The sequence below is a fragment of the Syngnathoides biaculeatus genome, chromosome 3, assembly GCF_019802595.1.
Source record: "Syngnathoides biaculeatus isolate LvHL_M chromosome 3, ASM1980259v1, whole genome shotgun sequence".
Lineage (NCBI taxonomy): Eukaryota > Metazoa > Chordata > Actinopteri > Syngnathiformes > Syngnathidae > Syngnathoides > Syngnathoides biaculeatus.
In genome coordinates, this window is record NC_084642.1 from 7,250,665 (window position 1) to 7,270,309 (window position 19,645).

General features: G+C 43.4%; 1 protein-coding gene across 2 annotated transcripts in view; it reads left to right on the plus strand.

Annotated features, from left to right (window-relative positions):
• cpne7 (copine VII) overlaps positions 1-19,645 on the plus strand; it is a 47,350-nt gene that overhangs the window by 17,595 nt on the left and 10,110 nt on the right. For both annotated transcript variants that reach the window (XM_061813982.1, XM_061813983.1), the window contains exons 9-15: positions 13-99; positions 2,289-2,348; positions 2,825-2,958; positions 9,825-9,879; positions 12,920-12,971; positions 13,555-13,688; positions 15,526-15,762. In XM_061813982.1, coding sequence (XP_061669966.1) covers positions 13-99; positions 2,289-2,348; positions 2,825-2,958; positions 9,825-9,879; positions 12,920-12,971; positions 13,555-13,688; positions 15,526-15,762 — 759 coding nt within the window. The remainder of the gene's footprint in view (positions 1-12; positions 100-2,288; positions 2,349-2,824; positions 2,959-9,824; positions 9,880-12,919; positions 12,972-13,554; positions 13,689-15,525; positions 15,763-19,645) is intronic.

Below are 19,645 nucleotides of genomic sequence, written 5' to 3' on the forward strand. Positions count from 1 at the left end.
TCCATATTTCAGGTGACCTGGGATTGTGTGAATCCCAAGTACAAACAGAAGAAAAGGAACTATAAAAACTCAGGTGTCGTCATCCTAAATGATGTCAAGGTACCATTCCAGCGTCACTTTACAGGCACACCCCCCCCTTCAGCTCTCGTTACACCCATTACAAAAGCAACATTGAGCATCCATCTGAGGTATGGCGGTGCCTTGAGATACAAATGACTTTTGCGAGATATGATTTGTCACGTGAACGATTTTTTTTTGCTTTGACTTGCGATTCAAGAGCTGTATCTTGGCTGTGAATTCACTTCACAACAACCAGCACTTTGCCAACTCGTAAATATCTATCAATTTTCTTCACCGCGTATCCTCACAAGGGTCACGGGAGTGCTGAAGGGTATCTCAGCTATCATTGGGTAGGAGGCGGGGTGCAGACTCTAACTGGTTGCCAGGGCACTTAGAGACAAAAGAGTAAATATTTTTATTTTTTTTTAAATAAGGCTTCAAGCTGTTTGACACTCGCAGTTGGAATTTACTGTCAAATTAAACTGAAAAAAAAGAGAATTACACATTATGTATTTAAAACAACCAAACCTTTGCCCTTCAGTCTGCTAGCTTAGTGCAATTGTGATACACACAAATGTTATTAAGGATCACAAATTGCTATCCTGATTTTAACAATAGTATTGAGCTAACAACATAAACTAGCTAATATCCATCCATTTTCTTTGCCGCTTATCCTCACGGGGGTCGCAGGTGGACTGGAGCCTATCCCAGCTGTCCACGCCCTGAACAGGTCGCCAGCCAATCGCAGGGCACATCGGGACAAACAGCCGCACTCACAATCAAACCTATGGGCAATTTAGAGTGTGCAATTAATGTTGCATGTTTTTTGGGATGCGGGAGGAAATCCGAGTGCCTGGAGAAAACCCACACAGGCGGGGCCGGTATTGAACAGGACTGTGAGGCCAACGCTTTACCATCTGATCCACTGTGCCGCCTGTATGTATATATATATATATATATATATATATATATATATATAAAAGGAAAAAAATGTATTTCACTTTCGTTTTCACAAAGTAATAAATTTAGTGGAGGGGGACGAAAATGGAAGTTCACCGGTATCGTTCCGCTCTAATGCCCCGGGTGGGGGTGGGGGGGCTCCTCCCGTTCACGCAGACCGTGGTTCTGAGGAAGAAACGGTGACTGGCTCTCTCCTAACTGTGCAATTGTGTTTCTGAGGGTTCCCAGTGGAGAGGTCAGCTCAAAGAAAGACGAGTTGGGGGGAGAAAAAAAGAATTTCAACTTTCTGGCGCCGGTCTCAGAACTTGAGGCCCGTAACACAATGGTAAATGTCCTCACGTGTTTCAATCAATGTTGCCATGTTCTAATTTATTATATTTAATATAATATTTGAGACGGCACGGTGGATCAGCTGGTAAAGCGTTGGCCTCACAGTTCTGAGGACCCGGGTCCAATCCCGGACCCTTCTGTGTGGACTGTTCTCCCTGTGCCTGCGTGGGTTTTCCGGTTTATTCTCAGATCCCAAAAAACATGCAACATTAATTGAACACTCTAAATTGCCCCTAGGTGTGATTGTGAGTGCGACCGTAGTCTGTCTCTCTGTGCCCTGCAATTGGCTGGCAACCAGTTCAGGGTGTGCCCCACTTCCTGCCCGTTGACAGATGGGATAGGCTCCAGCACTCCCCGTGACCCGCGTGAGGATAACCGGCAAAAGAAAATGGATAATATTTCAAGACACCGAGGCAGCAAGACGTGACAATAGAACAATACTAATAGTCATATATTCTTTATCCTCTGCTTGACTAGATTATGAATCCGACTTCTGGGGAAGCCAGAATTATTTATATAGGGGGGGTCCGAGATAGGCACAGCAGAAAGAGCGGTACAATGCTCATTCAGTTGATGCAGTGTGACAAAAACACAGCATACATCATTAACATTGCATTTTTTTGTGTAGTTGTTTCGGGTGTGCTGGAACACATGTTGGGCATTTCCATTTATTTCAGTCGGGAAAAGAGGATTTGCGATACAAGTGTCGTGTTGCGGACGTGATCACGGAAACAAACTGAACTTGTGTCTGAAGGCACCGCCGCATTTCTCACTGCACTTCCTATTTCACTAAAACAAACTTTTCATTGAATACGTTAACCAGATGGTGATAACGAGAGGGCGAACACCCACTCAAACATGGCCACCTGATGTTTGTGTTGTTGTTGTTTTTTTTTTTTTTTTTTCCCTTCCTTAAAAGAAATCTTCTTTTCCCGTAGCTCCACAGAGTTTACTCCTTCTTGGATTACATCATGGGAGGATGCCAGATTCACTTTACGGTAAGCAAAGCCGCTTTCTCACCTCTCTGCCACTGAGATTTTAATTGGAGTTCACCGCAAGCTTGCATCATGCGCGGTGCGCTTCCTTTCAGCTTTAAAGTCAGAATCGTTCAACTTTTGCGCTCCACAGTTCCAGTTATTGTAGGCAGCGTTAGGGATTCAGTCGAGCCTCCTTCAACCGGCGCCCTTTGGTGGGCCCCCCGTGTGCGCCTTCTCCATCATCCGTTGGACTCCCGAAGCAATGAATATTAATGTTGACCGCCGCCGCGCTCCATAAAGTTTGTCAGAATCCGAACGGAGGGGGATTTGTGCTCAATCCGCGTGGGCGGATAAAGAGCAACAACTCGCATCGCATAATTCATCCCGCATATTTATGGCTCCCCGACACGACCCGGCATGATCGTTTCTCGAGATAAAGAATGGCGTTGTTCGAGCCCGTGTTTTTCATACGGCGCCGTACTCCTCTCCCTCGCCAGGTCGCCATCGACTTCACGGCCTCCAACGGGGATCCCAGGAACAGCTGCTCTTTGCACTACATCAACCCCTACCAGCCCAACGAGTACCTGAAGGCTCTCATAGCGGTGGGCGAGATCTGCCAGGACTACGACAGGTTGGTCACGCTTTTGGGTCTGGAAGCTCATTTCCCTTTTCTCGTCATATGTTTTTTTTTTTTTTTTTTTCTACAAATAATGTATGTTCGTTCACCTATCTATGCCGGTGACATATTGTGATAGAACCTCCGCCATTTGGAAGACGACAGAATGCAACTGCGTATCCACCTGTTACCGATATCATGACTTTTTTGACATTTTCGTTTGGTGGTGAGGAATCTAAAATATGGGTGGGCTCAAAAAATAGTTGGAGGGTCATTTATAATCAGTAATCGATATATCACTATTAATTTTTTCTTGATATTTGTAATGTGAACAGTTTTATTATTTATTTGCCTCCAAAGGGCAGAATATTAATGGTAATACAGTACATTAAAGGACTTCAAGTGATGCCAATAATTTTTTTCAGTGCAGTACCTGGGTGTGGAAGGCCCATGACCGGGTTTGCTTTCGTCCCCCAAATGCTTACTCCATCTTGATTTTCCAGTGGTGTAAAGCAAAATCTTTGTCTGGACCACATGATGTGCTGATTATTCCGTTAGCTACATAAACCCGTCAATGAACACAATTGAAGTATGGAACGGAGGACATGCAGGACTTTCTGTTCTTTCTTCTTTGCATGTTTTTCTTAATACAAGAAGAAAACAAACTTTAAGGAAAAGTGTGTGTCCCCCCCCCCCATTTTTGCATTCCTTCCATTCAATTGTTACACACAAATGTTGCATCTCAGTCGACCAATGGCTTGTCGGGTGTCTCGTGGTCTCCTTTTGGTACCTGGTACTGATAAGTACCACACAAATCCAGCACGGTGCTCTCATCTAGTCACCGACTCCCTTGTAACATGTTCGTCTTCTTGTTTGAGGCTCACAAAATCTGTTTGGTGCACTGCTGGCAAGGTCGTGTGACGCTAATCTGCCAACTTGCGGACTCGCGAAGGTTGTTATAATATTCTGGACACGCTCCTTGTGGTACCTGATCATGTGTTTCCATTTGGATCGGGAACGTTCCATTTTGAGAAAATATATTACAAATTTGTCATCTTGACCTTTTCGAACAGCAACTGACATTTAGGTCCCGTTTTATTAGTACTTTCTTTGAAAGGATTTCCCTGTAATTTTGTGGTTCATGCTAGCATAAGTAGTTCATTATGGAAACAAGTGTATTTCTTTGGTAAAGTTAATTTTTTATCAGATATTTATTGTCCCGAAAAAGGCATTATGTCTACTATCGAGGCCATACGGGGATCAATAACATGTAACATGTCATTGTCAGATAAAATAAGTGCGTATTTCCCGTAGCGAAGTGGGGCTGATCAGTGCAGCTACCGGTAATCGCAAAGTAAGTGCGCTCATTCCGTTAAAAGTCGTCGAAAATGGAAAATTTTAATTCTTGCCATCCGAATGAAATCACTCGTTTTTTAATAAATAAATGCAGCTTTTAATAAACACTGAATTTACAACAGTATGTTATTGTATTCTGTCATAATTGTAAAATACTGTCAAGCATTTAGGTATCAGGCTTCAGGTAAACTCAATCTAGTTTCATAAAGAAATTAAGACAGTTCTCATGAATCCGTATAATACTTTTAATTTTTGACTCAAACTACTGATTTAATAAAAATCTACTGTAATTTCCGGCCTACAAGCCGCGACTTTTTCCCATACGCTTTCAACCCTGCAGTTTATGCAGTGATGCGGCGCTAGCGTTAGTGCGGGGTTAGGGTTAGCGCGGTGCTAGCGTTAGCGCACCTGATTATAAGCCTCAGTACACAGAAAGACTTTAACGGTAGAGTTAAACCCTTTCTGTGTACCCAGGCTTATAACCAGGTACGCTCTGTAGGCTGGGAATTACGGTGATTGAAATGCACATCAATTTGGAGAGAGGTGAAATCCTTTCTCACATCCCCAAAAAGTGTTGTTGGTTTCTAACATTCATGCTGGGGAAACAGAAAAACGCTTTCATTTCAGAGTTGTTTTGACAATATTGTTCAAAAACGGTACAGTATGTTCCCATCGGCACGCTGCGCTATTTACACGGCGCGTTACTGTTTTGCATGTAGCGCGCCGGAGCGGTTCCTTGTGCTTCTTCCTGCGAGGAGGCTTTTTTTTCCCTCATCTGTTGCAGCTCGCGCTCATCGGCTTTGCCTGCGTAGGCTCATTACCCTGAACCACACACACGCACATGCAGTGCAATATTATGAAGTAGCGCAACCACGCCAGGGAGCGGATTCAGTGTACTTTGGGAGGTTTTTTTTTTGTTTTGACACCTTTGAACTCCGTGTTGAATCGGCAGATGGCGGATGCGTATTCGAGTAAGAGCAAACGTGAACGCACAACCCAGAATTTCAACACCATTTTAGCGCGAGACCCCCCTCATCTGTTAAAACTAAGCCCGATAAGGATTAACACTGGCTCCTGATTTATGCAGATCCTCCTTTTGAATATCAGGGGAGGACTGTCTGGCTAATTATAGCATCCCAGAGATGACGCCGGAGACAAGCGAATATTTGTCGTTTAGTTTCATTTGCACGTGTGTTTACGCAGCGACGCCAGAGCATCTTCCGCGCTGACGGGTCTGGGAGCGAAGAGTGTAGGCAGCCGTCCGCCGCAAAATCGATACAGTGAGGTACAAAACGTGGGCAAGCGAACCTTTTAGCCTTTAGTGAATCGAGGTGATGTGGGCTTTTCGAGTCCTTGCAGAGGAGTGCATGATGGAGCTAGCATGACATGCTTTTGTCTGTGTGGGCAGAGGCTCATTTACCTTCCTGAGTGCTATTATGCTCCACATGCTGACAAAGTGGGAATTAAAAAAAAAAAAAAGAAAGACTGCGCACATAGCTGCAAAACCCTATATTTGTGTGTCTCGTATACAGCGCATACAGATTTTGAAGGTTAATGGCGAGCAACGACATCTCCGTGTGGCGGGGATCATAAATCGTATTTGTTTGCAACAATTGTGCTCACATTTGGATGAGCATATGTTGAAGCGAATAGGAACAGGCTGCACTGCTTGAATCACTTGTTTCCCCGCTTTCAACGGATCCGTTGCGGCAAACAAATCAGCATTCTTTCGGTGGTGTCTGGTAAAATCTGCACGTTGTTGTTATCGGCCGCTTTAGAGGTGCTGTTATGAAACGAGCCTCACATTTGAATCGTTTTGTCCTTTTGGGAGTGACATATTACAGGGGAACTGCTGAAGTAGGGCCGCAGTCTGTTCCAAGATAGTCCAAGTTTCAATTGGACCGCTTTCAAAATGAACATTTCCATTGACATTAATTACATTTGTGATAATTAGCCTGTTACAACATTTCTATTCATTACAATCTTAGAATTTGCATGTTCTCCTCGTGATTGCGATGGTTTTCTCCAGGCACTCTGGCCTCCTCCCACGATCCCCGAATATAAAGAACGCATTTTGAGGCACGTATATTCTCTTATGAACATTTCAGGCACTTTGGAACTGAAGGTTAGTTGTGAAGTCAAGTTTACTCTGGGGAAAAAAAAAAAAACAAGTTACACTCAAATGGTTTGCAAGATAGGAAAAACAGACCAACCAAACCAAAAACAGAAGAGAAGAAAAAAAATCCAAGTCACGAGTCAGGTTCAATGTCATTTAAGACTTTTACAAAAGCCTTTCTTTTCAATCTTGTCAAATTCTGCGGTGGGTACGTGACGGTGACAAATGAAACTGTTCTCCTGAGGACATTACGGCGGGTGTGTGTATTTGTGCAATTCCTTTCCTCCTTTGCCGGTTTAGTTTTAACCTGGACACTGTAGATGTATTATCCATCCATCCATCCATTTTCTTAGCCGCTTATCCTCACCAGGGTCGCGGGAGTGCTGCAGCCAATCCCAGCTGTCATCAGGCAGGAGGCGGGGTACACCCTGAACTGGTCGCCAGCCAATCGCAGGGCACATAGAGACAAACAGTCGCATTCACAATCATACTTATGGGCAATTTAGAGTGTCCAATTAATTTTGCATGTTTTTGGGATGTGGGAGGAAACCGGAGTGGCTGGAGAAAACCCACACAGGCACGGGGAGGAACATGCAAACTCGGCACAGGGAGGGCTGGTATTGAACCTGAGTCTTCAGAACTGCGAGGCCAACGCTATATGTTATATTTAACCTGCATCACAAATCACTCCTCGAAAGATTGTATAGTAACAGCTTGGAAACAGGTAATTACTGAAAATAACAATAATAATTACAATTTCTTTCCAAGTCACATTCAACACGTATTATTAGTAGTACAAGTCAGGGAAAAAAATAAACGATCTTTTGCAACAAAAGGAGCCTTAAAAATTGGCAACTAGTATTCAGAAAAGTGCTGCTATGTTTTCTGACTACTAATCGAGGTCCTCTTGAGCAAGGCATTGATCAGGAAGCATATCATTGTTTGCAAATCGTGAAAAAACAAAAGTCGGCATCTTAGACCGTTACAGTAAGCAATTTGCTCTTGCGCATAAACCAAACAATGGAAAAACTGCGGTCCTTATCGGACAATGTTTTGAGATGCTACATAATCTTATTGTATTATTATCATTATTTTATTGTTTTTGAACCACAAACAACATGGCCCCATTGTCAAGGAAGAAGTGGGTTGCCCTGCCCGCCATGGCTCTTCTAATACAATTAGAGGAACGAATGAGAAATAAAAGTGTGGCTCGTTAGGAGGCTCTTGGCTCCATTCATTAAGGGGACTGGTGCATTGTTTTGTGGCAGAGGCTCTCCATGCTTTGCTTTTTAGCCACAAGTTCATGTGAAACTCTAAATATACTTAAGTATTAATGTAAAACACAATAGTGTGTATAGAGCTCGTGCACCTACGTCACGGAAATCACGTGACTGGCCATATTGCTGGTTTAGCAAAGCATTCTTCAATGCTAAGTCGGTTGGGCACGACATGAAAATGCCTTATAGCACGACGTCCAGAGTTTTGTCCTATACCGTTAAACATTTAGAAGGTGACAATAAACGAAGGTATGTGGAAAAATGAGAGACACTTGGCATAGAGGACCCATATTTAACGCCGAAGTTGATGTTTTCGCCGATAAGAAATTGGACTGTTAACCCGCTTCCGCTTGTCTTGGACAACTGGATCTCCACATGGATCTGGTGTGTAAGTCTTCGAGATTTACACAGAAGAGTTTGAAAGCGTATAAAAGTCTGGACGCATACAAATACTTTGTTGTTCTCAATCAAGAATAAATCCCACATGGCGGTGGAGCCACTCAGATTTTTTTCAATCCAAATACCAATATTTCAATAAATGACCCCTGTTTTTGCACAAACTCGCATTCATTAACTATGATTGGGGGGGGGGGTAGACAGCAAGTCGGCTCCTCTTCCACCGAAGCGTGTTGCGGCCACATGTTAAACTTCGGAAAACCTCTCCGTGTCAGACCTTTTTTTTTTTTTTTTTTTTTTTTAAATATGCATTGTTCTCAAATGGGTCCAATGCATATTTAAAAAAAGAAAATAACCCGCTGGGATAGGCTTCAGCCCCCGTACACAGAAGCGTGTTGCGGCCAGATGTTAACCTACGTAAAGCTCTCCGCGACAGACGCTTTATTTTCTTTTTTTAAATACACATTGGACTCATTTGAGAACAATACATATTAAAAAAAAAAAACAAAAAAAAAAACATCTGTCGGGGCGAGGTTTACCAAAGTTTAATGAGTGGCCACAATACGCTTCCGTGTACGTTGGCGACGACTCCCTGTTGTTTTTTTCTTTTTTTTAAACGCATTGTTCTCAAATGAGCCAACTTGGCATTAGAAATACTTCTTGGTATTTTGAGATTGTGAAGAATTAATTCCTACCTGAAATGAAGCGATCGCTACACAGTCGTGTGTATTTGGTCGGGCACCATCCATCAGGATCGTTTAATTGCCAAAATCCATCGATCTTTTCTGGTCTTTTCAGCTGGTATTCCATAGAATGATCTCTTTCAATATCTGTCTTGTCTGTTGTGACAACCAACAGCACAACAAGTCTTGGGCATTGTGTATTTTCTCCTCCGGTTCAATGTTTGTCCCCCAGACTGTCAAGCAGCTCTTTTTGATGGGCAATATGGTGCTGTAAAAATGGTGACGTCACGTGCAGGAGCTCTATACTGTATTGCTAGATATCGTTCTGTCAGGATCTCGCTTCATTCCTGGAAATTTTTTAATGGAGTAATTTAAATTTACCCTCGAGAGATTATTAGTATCATAATACAGTAAATTACAAATGAAAACCTTACTACCTCGCTTTTATGATTTCTAACCATGCCCTGTTAACTTTCCTCATTGATTAATGCGGCCTTTGTGTCAAAGAAGCCTGACTGGTCACATATATGAAAAATATGTATTTGTGAAAGTCCTCCAGAGGTCAGTTCATACTCTGGAAGTCCTGCGATGGCCGCATAAAGCCAATGACGACTTATAACACACGGCACATCCTTTGAGAACGGACCTCGACCCGTCACATCAGTTCACGCGGCGAGACTCAAGTCTTCATCTCGCCATTCATACCCGGCGGCGTGACCATGAGCTCCCAGTGTTGCATTATTATCAAGATCATCTAAAGCGCGCACGCGAGGGAAAGTGGAGAGGATAAAGACTGTGAGCTGGTCTCCGAGCAGACGAGGTGCAGCTGCTGCCTGCGGGGGAACGTGGGAGAAAATTTCAAATTGTAATTCGGGCTCTTAACATTTATGAAATGCAAACAAGCACAAGGGTTTGACCTTGGAGATGTGAACAGATGGATAAACGATGAATATGCTTGTGATTACTGTCAAAAGTTTGCACATATTGCCCGAAACACTATATGTGCCCGATAGATTTTCTCCCTTTTTTTTTTTCATCTTTTTTATTTTCCAGTGACAAAAGATTTTCAGCCTTGGGGTTTGGTGCCAGAATCCCTCCAAATTATGAGGTGAGTCTTTGTCCACCTGCATTCCATTGACCTTCATTTCTGAAGACATTATGGACACTTTATATTCAGGTGCCTTTTCAAATAACCTGGAAATGCGCATGCACGTGATGATTTCCATTTAAAAAAAAAAAAAAAAATATATATATATATATATATTATATATATATATAATTGACAACACAATTCTCATCATGCGGTCCCAATCTCGCATTTAAAACTGATTGTGTTGTTGTTTATATTCATTAAGCCCTTACCTTGGACCATCAACCGGTTCTGAGAAAATAATGCGTCGGGCTCAAATAATAGACCCCTTGGTGGTGATGTTCAATTTACATTCATTACATTCAAGAACTCATAATTGGACTTTGGCGACCGCAGGCTCCCAGTGGTGATGGTTTGCATTTTTGGGGCGGAGCATCAAATGAGAGACACGCATGCACGCACACAAACTGATTTTTGATATTCTAGGGGGTTCCCGGGGCCACCCAAGGTGATTCATAGTTTTTGATTTAAAGAATTAATTACGCTTTTAATTTGAAATCACTTGCTTAAAAATTGAAAAAAAAAATTGTTTCAAATGTTTTTTTTTGTCATCCTCCTTTGTTGAAATTCACCGCAAGACATTTCTTCCCCCCATCACTGAGTGCTAAATAAATCAAATGTATTATTAGTGTTATTATTTACTTGAGGAAATAATTACGATTGAGTTTGCGCTGTTGAATAATTCATTTCTGATTGGGGGGGGAAAAGCTCAAGCGAGGTAATTACATTAACGATACTGCGGCGGATGATCGGATGGTGCCGGCGCACAAAAAATTGTCAGCGTGGAGCACCTGAACAAGTGGCCGTCGCTGACGTCGTTAGTCACGCTCGTGCATTGCCGACGCCATTCGGCACGCCTCTTTATTACTGGCGGTATTAGTCACGCCTATCCAGCGTGCGGCGTGAGACGACCACGGCGGCGAAAGGAAGTCATGCATGATTCATTGCAATAGGAGCCCCCTCCTATATCTATACATGTGAATTTTTCATTCATGCGTTGAGTCATTTAAACACCAAATGTGTAGCCAGCCAGATAGGAGTTACGTGGTTTGGCTGACGACGACGACGACAACAACAAAAATCGTCTTAGATGAGAAGAAGGAGCTATCGGTATTTTTAAAATGCACGTAGATCATGCAGTTAGACTGGTAACAAGAGTTGTCATCTCCGCAGATGAACCTACGACACTTTTGTAATTCAGAATCCAGAACACAGCATGCAAAGTAAATGGAGAAACTTCTTCTTCTTTTCCTTTCGGCTTGTCCCGTTAGGGGTCGCCACAGCGTGTCATCCTTTTCCATCTAAGACTAACTCGTGCATCTTCCTCTCTAACCCCAACTCCCCTCATGTGCTCCCTCACAACATCCATCAACCTTTTCTTCCTCATCCTTTCATCCTCAGCACCCTTCCACCAACATACTCACTCTCTCGCCTCTGAACATGTCCAAACTATCAAAGTCTGCTCTCTCAAATCTTGTCTCCAACACATCCAACTTTGGCTGTCCCTCTAATGAGCTCACTTCTAATCCTATCCAACCTGCTCACTCCGAGCGAGAACCTCAACATCTTCATTTCTGCTACCTCCAGTTCTGCTTCCTGTTGTCTCTTCAGTGCCACCGTCTCTAATCCGTACATCCTGGCTGGCCTCACCACTGTTTTATAAACTTTGCCCTTCATCCTAGCGGAGACTCTTCTGTCACATAGAACACCATCCGCCTTCTGCCAACTTTTCCACTCCGCTTGGATCCGTAAAGTAAATCGCGGAACTTAAATTTAGTAAATTCCCGTTTGATTGTATAATAAGCAGCGTAATATGTAAGATTCCACTTTTTGTCTTCCTGTGCGTTGGCAGTTTTAATTGGCTTCTTTCCGATGAGTGACACGAGGGCTCCATTCTGCGGTGTGCACAAAAAAAGTCGCATCAAGCCTATGAATTTAATCAACTGTAAGGGTGACCATTTTTATTAAGTTCCCAGTACCCAAATCAGGAAGGTCGCAAGACAATGCAGGGCCATGGGATGGGCTAACGTGACAAGCCATGATTGCAATAAATGGATAACATGATAGTCCACGGGTTCGAGCCCGGCCCCACCTGTGTGGAGTTTGCATGTTCTCCCCGTGCCTGCGTGGGTTTCCTCCGGGAACTCATGTTTCCTCCCACATCCCAAAAACATGCAACATAAATAGGACACTCTGAATTGCCCCAAGGTGTGATTCTCAGCGCAATCTTGTCTGTCTCCATGTGCCCCGCGATTGGCTGGCAACCAGTTCAGGTAGTGCCCGGCCTCCTCCATTAACAGCTGTGATAGGCTCACTCCCTGCGACCCTTGTGAGGATAAGCAGCCAAGATAATGGATGGATGGAATCTTGATGTATGTTGGGACTTGAAAGAGAATTGTAATTATTTTTCTTTTTTATTCACTAAATACCCCTTTCCAAACTGAAGCATTGGGCTCACAGTTCTGAGGACCCAGGTTCAATCCCAGCCCTCCGTGCGTGTAGTTTGCATGTTCTCCCCGTGCCTGCGTGGGTTTTCTCCAGCCACTCTGATTTCCTCCGACATCCCAAAAACATGCGGCATTAATTGGACACTCTAAATTGCCCGTAGGTGTGATTGTGAGTGTGACTTGTCTGTCTCTATGTGCCCTGCGATTGGCTGGGGACCAGTGGAGGGTGTACCCCGCCTCCTGCCCGTTGACACCTGGCAGAGTCTCCAGCACTCCCGTGACCCTTTTGAGGATAAGCTGCTAAAAAAATGGATGGATGATAGTCCATTTGAAAACTTAGCAAGACTTGAATACAGGAGGGGGGGCGGGGGTCCAAAATCCCAAGCAACACTTTTTGGGATAGCTGCTAATTGTTCTAGCAAGCTGCCCAGTAGGTGGATTCAAGTCAAACATATGCTTTTAATCGCTGAGCAATTGCTATTAAATGGACAAGATTGTGATATTGTTGATGAAATATGCAATCCATTTCAATTTACTGTATCTCCGTGCAGGTATCTCATGACTTTGCGATCAATTTCAACCCAGAAGATGATGAATGCGAAGGTAAAGTTGAATAGGTTACGGAAATAATGCTCCATCCTTTGCTATCCGTGCATTGATTATACGTGTCCCTTGTCAAGATGAATCAATAGAAAACATTTTCCATGACAACGACATGATAATTAACAGAAGTTATCTGAAAATGCCGCTTATACGTACATATACTACTCAAAAAAAAAAAAAAGAAGTTGGGGATTCACAGCTATTGGGTGAAATTTTAAGATGAACCTGGAGGGCACACAAATTTAGTCCGCTTTCTCTAAACTTTTTTTTTTTTTGCACAACTTGCTGTTCTCACAGTTTCTCGCCATTTGTGCGGCTTCAAACACAAAATTCTCAGAGGGAAGTGGCCACTGAGCTTAGAGTGTCACAGAATGTTATCAGTTGGAAACAACAGAGGTACAGAGAGACCGAAAGAGTCACAGAAAGGCGTTGAAGTGGATGTCATTAAAAAAAAAAAAGTGTTGTATTTTGCCATTCATCTAATAGAAAGCATCCACTTTGCAGTCTTTTGGAAAGTACATCTTTCTTTTTCTATTTCTCCTTTTTGCTGGCTGACGGTTGTGATGTCGCTTTGTTTGATCAGAGATCCAAGGAGTGGTTGAGGCGTACCAGAACTGCCTCCCTAAAATCCAGCTGTACGGCCCCACCAATGTTTCTCCCATCATTAACAGGATAGCCAAGCTGTCGGCCGGCGACGGCAACATTAAAGACGCCTCTGTGAGTGTCTCGCTACGCATGCATATGGATGTAATGCATCCTTTGTTATATTGCCTCCCATCGAGTACCCCGGCACGCAGGCTGCGGTTTAACTCACTCTTTACAGTAATGACGCCAGAAGTGGACAGGAGAAGAAAACCTTTATACACGAACAAGTATTGTTCTCTCATCATGGACTGCACTCACATACTAATGAGATATAGTGAAGAAAATAAGTATTTGAACACCTGTCTATCAGCTACAATTCTGACCTTCAAAGACCTGTTAGTCCGCCTTTAAAAGTTCACCTCCACTCCATGTATTATCCTGAATCAGATGGACCTGTGTGAGGTCGTTACCTGCATGAAGACACTGTCCACCCCATACAATCAGTAAGACTCAAACTTTGGCCAAGACCAAAGAGCTGCCCAAAGACACCAGAGACAAAATTGTACAACTCCACACGGCTGGAAAGGGCTACGGAGAAATTCCCAGGAAGCTTGGTGAAAAAAGGTCCACTGTTGGAGCAATCATTAGAAAATGGAAGAAGCTAAACATGACGGTCAAGATATCACCTCGTGGGGTCTCAATGATCCTTAGAAAGGTGATGAATCACCCCAGGACTACACGACTTGGTCAATGACTGAATGAATGTCTGAAAAGACCTGGGACCGCCGTTTCCAAGGTGACTGCTGGTAATACACTAAGACCTCATGGTTTGAAATCATGTGTGGCACGGAAGGTTCCCCTGCTTACCCCGGCACATATTAAGCCCTGTCTTAAGTTTGCCGGTGACCATTTCGATGATACAGAGGGGTCATGGGAGAAAGTTTTGTGGTCAGATGAGACCAAAATGTAACTTTTTGGTCATAATTCCAATAACCGTGTTTGGAGGAAGATGAATGATGAGTTCCATCTCAAGAACACCATCACTACTGTGAAGCATGGGGGTGGAAGCATCATGCTTTTGGGGGGGGTTTCTGCACACGGGACTGCACTGTATTGAGGAGAGGATGACCGCGACCATGTATTGTGAGATTTTGGGGAACAACCTCTTTCCCTCAGTCAGACCATTGAAGATGGGTCGTGGCCAGGTCGTTCAACGTGACAATGACCCGCAGCACACAGCCAGGAAAACCAAGGAGTGGCTCCGTAAGAAGCATATCAAGGTTCTGGCGTGGCCTAGCTCGTCTCCAGACCTAAACCCAATAGAAAATCTTTGGAGGGAGCTGAAACTTCGTGTTTCTCAGCGACAGCCCGGAAACCTGTCTGATCTAGAGAAGATCTGTGTGGAGGAGTGGGCCAAAATCCCTCCTGCAGTGTGTGCAAACCTGGTGAACAACTACAGGAAACGTTTGACCTTTGCAATTGCAAACAAAGCCTACTGGACCAAACATTAACATTGGTTTTCTCAGGTGTTCAAATACTTATTTGCAGCTCTATCACACAAATAAATCGGTAAAAAAATCATACATTATGATTTCTGGATTTTTCTTTTTTGATTATCTCTCTCACAGTGGACATGCACCTACGATGAAAATTTCAGACCCCTCCATGATTTCTAAGTGGAAGAACTTGCAATATAGCAGGGTGTTCAAATACTTATTTTCTTCACTGCATGTGTCTCACATATAAATAGCATTGACATTTTTTGATGTGCCACAAATAGTCAATCATATTATTCTGTTTGGTAATCTCATTTTGTATAATCCGGGTCACAAATCGTTCTGGAGACAACAAATCGGGAATTGTTGATGATTTTGTTCTCTTTGCTTTTGCTGTTCTTCAAATAATTTTATGATAGCACTTCGTTAAAAGTGCTCTCAACCAACATTAAACACTCTCCATCTCCCACCAGCGATACCACATCCTGCTCATCCTCACCGACGGCGTGGTGACAGATATGGCGGACACGCGCGAAGCCATCGTGCGGGCCTCCTACCAGCCGCTCTCCATCATAATTGTCGGCGTGGGCAATGCAGACTTCACAGACATGCAGATTTTAGACGGCGATGACGGCGTCCTGCGCTCGCCGAAGGGCGAGCCGGTCCTCAGGGACATCGTGCAATTCGTGCCCTTCCGGGATTTCAAGACGGTGAGTTACCGCTGTCAAGGACGACGCGTTTTCGTCAACAGATGTTCATCTGTAAATTTATGTTCGCCTGAAACTTGCTCTAAATCGTTTTTAGACATAATTTGATGCTGGATGGATCAATATTTAATCTCAGTTGTGTATTTAGAAGCAATCACATTGAAAAATTCTAGTTGTGGATAATACTTTACCACCCTTTAGTTTTAGTATTTTTTGATATGTTACGGACCAAAACACTAACTGTGTCACGAACCTCCGGTATGAAGGCGGACCCAAATGCAGGACTTCGATGCAGAGGCATAATGTTCAATGTAGTTTATTCCGGAAACTGGGTCATACATGGTACAGCAGTCCGACAAGGTAGAGGCACAGAAACGCTAGGCTAGGCGGGATCCCAAAGACATGCAGCAAGGTCCGATGACTATGGGGCAAACTAACAACTCAACAGGACAGGATCAAACAAAAGGGCACAGAATCGCTGTGACTTGGGTTACTCTAACTTACGCGTTGAGTGGAGAGTCCCCCAGGCAGTGAATGCAACTCACTAACCCAAGGCACCGAACTGGCAAATGCCACTGACAAAAACTCCAACTTAAATGCCCATCTAATTACAGTCGCAATGTGAAACAGTTGTGAGCATTGACAGGTGTCACCACCCAGAGCAGTGGCCTGGCCACGCCCCTCTCATGACAAACCGAAACGTAATGGTAGTCAGTTTCATTTATTATGACAAAAACAAATCATTATTTCTTACCACAGTATGAATAACTTACTATTGACATGTAGTTGAACCTGAAGCACCTTCAGAAGTATGTATTAAGTATTAAACTAGTAGCCTTTCGCGTTAGTGAGTAGCCAAGAAGTAGCTCTCACTTTCAAAAAGTTTGGTGAGTACGTCACTCCCTTTTGTGTCATACATATTATTGTTTGATCATTAAGCAATACCAAAAAGAACAAGAGAGTTATCTGTTAATAACCAGTAATGAGAAAAAAAAACTTTTTGTAAAAAAAAAAAAAAACGTTAATGCAATATATTTTTTCTGATTACTTGTTCAATGAACAGAATTATCTAAGAATATTTGATAGTGATGCCCCCACTTTAGTTATGACCTAGTATTGGATGAACCGCATTGACTTTACTCTGGAAGCAAATACGTGCCACCGGGATTTGAATTTGAAATGTAAAGCGATCACATTTTCAATAGTTGTATTTCAGTGTAACTTTTCAATGTTAACAATTGAACTGACTACAATTCGCTTTCTGAAATCCGCTGTCTGAAATTCAACTGGCTACAATTCGCTGTCTAAAATTCAGCGTCTGTGCCCCCAGGCAGGGTTACTTCAGGTCAGAACCAAACACCCACCCAATCACAATTCCGCTTTCTTAGTCACGTGACGTCACATACAAAGAAAACGTAACTGGATTGGCTGGCTGTTCGGTTCTGACCTGAAGTAACCCTGCCTGGGGGCACAGACGCTGAATTTTAGACAGCGAATTGTAGCCAGTTGAATTCTTAACATTGAAAAGTTACACTGAAATACAACTATTGAAAATGTGATCACTTTACATTTCAAATTAAAATCCTGTTTTCTGTGGCATTTCAAATTCAAATCCCGGTGGCACATATTTCCTTCCATACTTACCTATTGTAACAGGAATAGCTCGAAGTAGCCAAATCATGTTTGGGACGGTGGCCATTCCATATAGCAAGCGAGCTCTGGCGCTCCACGCGTGTATATTTTGCAATATTTGAGTCACTTTCAAAATAGGTCTTTCATCAAATATGATAAACGCACAAGTACTGTACTGCGCAATCCCATCTCGGAAATGCTCGGCTGCCGAACAGCATAAATCCCCGCATCAGCTGTCTCCTTGGCCAATTCGCCAATTCCTCCTATAGAAAACAAAAGACAGAGAATGCACAATCGCATCTGTTTCCAGGATGAAACGAAGATAAATGGCGGTGGATCCGCGAGCGGGCCAAATAACAACACAAATCACATCCCGCTGGTGTTTCGCTCAACCTTTCTTCCCACAGACACACGGGCCTTTTCCTCCCCCCCAGACACCTTCACTAACCCAAAGGCACTCGGAACTTGCAGAACTCCAGGAAGAATCCACAACTGCGGGCTGGCTGCAGCCATTATTGGAAGACATTTTTAAATTATAGAGTACTCTATATAGAGAGTGGCCACCCTGCAGTTTTGCGACGTCAATTGGTACTACAGTTGCAGTACACGTGTTTTGACTGTCTACAAGGCGGTTTTGAATGTTATTGAAAAGACGTGCGAGCAAGGCGGTCTACAAACGTGGCTCACTTACGCCACTTCTGCCAGGAAGAACGGGTCTAAAGTTCCTGCCAACTATTGTGAGAAGCTTACGGAAGGATATCCTAAAGCTTTGAGGCAAGTCGTACGGTTTAATGGCGATGGTACAAAATATGAATGGATTGTGTGTAAATTTCCCACTCTGAGGAAAGTGGTGGAAGAATATCCCGCTTATTATTCCGGTATTTAACAAAAGGAAAGAATTCATCTGAGTCAATGTGCTTCTCTGGAATATATATCCATGAAAATATCAATGACGTAAACGATTAGTTACTGTCATGAGCACTGCCATGAGGGGCGTGGCCTGGTCGCCGCTCTGGGCGGTGACACCTCCGGCACGCGTCACAGCTGTTGCGCATTCGGCACGTTAATCGACCATTGATTTATGTTGGAGTTTTCGTCACGTTCATTGAGTTAGCACCGGGTCACCGGGTGCGGACACTGCTTCTGAAATAAATAAAACCCACTGGACATTATGCCTTTGCCTCGGAGTCGTGCATTTGGGTCCTCCCCTGCACCGATGGCTCGTGACAGTTACTCTCATCGCATTTACGTCGGTGACAAAAGATGTGAAGTCGTTCACCATCTAATTACCTGCTCGATCCCGGCTCTTTGACTTCAGGACGAGACTCAAGTTTTTAATCCTCGGTGGAGGCCGGCAGTCTCTCACTGGTCTATTCATCTTGTTTTTGTGAGTTTCCATTTTGATAAAATGACAAAAATATACATTGAAAACATTCTCATTTGCATACCAGGCGAGTACCGCGAGGATGTGCACCAACTGCTTTATTCACTCTCCCGCAGCCTTATCAACAAGCACATTTTTAATATTCTATGCAATGTTTATTTGGGTTGTGCGGGGATAATGCGTTGCCAATGGTCACAGGAAATGCGCCATTCACTGGCAAAGTCATTATCTTGAGTGACACACGCAATAAAAGCTGAATGAATGTAACGTACTGGCTTATGGCCTACGTTTTTTCCAAAGAAATGTTTTTCAGTTTCTTACACCAGAAGAGCAACACAACTGTTTTCGGGAACATCCGCTGTGAGACTGCTCTCCAAAGAGTTTACGATATTCTCTAATCTGCGGTTGCTGCATAAAAATGAAGGCCAAGACGCTTTGTTTTTGTTGGTTTTGCCATTTTACGGTTAAAAACAGCCCTGTTTGTAAATTGGCCTTAAGCGGGCATGTAAATGGTAAAATGTATGTATCTAAATCCGCAATATGTGGAATGCCAGGTGACAAATTCCAACTTCTAGCGTATGCTGCGATAATTAGCTTAGCTACCGATTGATCACCTGTTGGCTTGCTAAAACTCACTTTTCTTTACGGGTAGTTTTGTGGAACGAAAGTTGAATAGATGTACAGTAAACCCTCGGTTCTCGAACGTGGCCGTTTTCGAAGAAATCGGTTTTCGAAAGGTAATTTAGAGATTGTTCTGCTTCTGTTTTTGAACGAAAATCTGTACTCGAACGCCCCCGACAAAATACGGAAATAACATATTGCGCGCGGCCAGACCAGCTGACCCACGACGCGTTTTGTTGCAAATTCCCA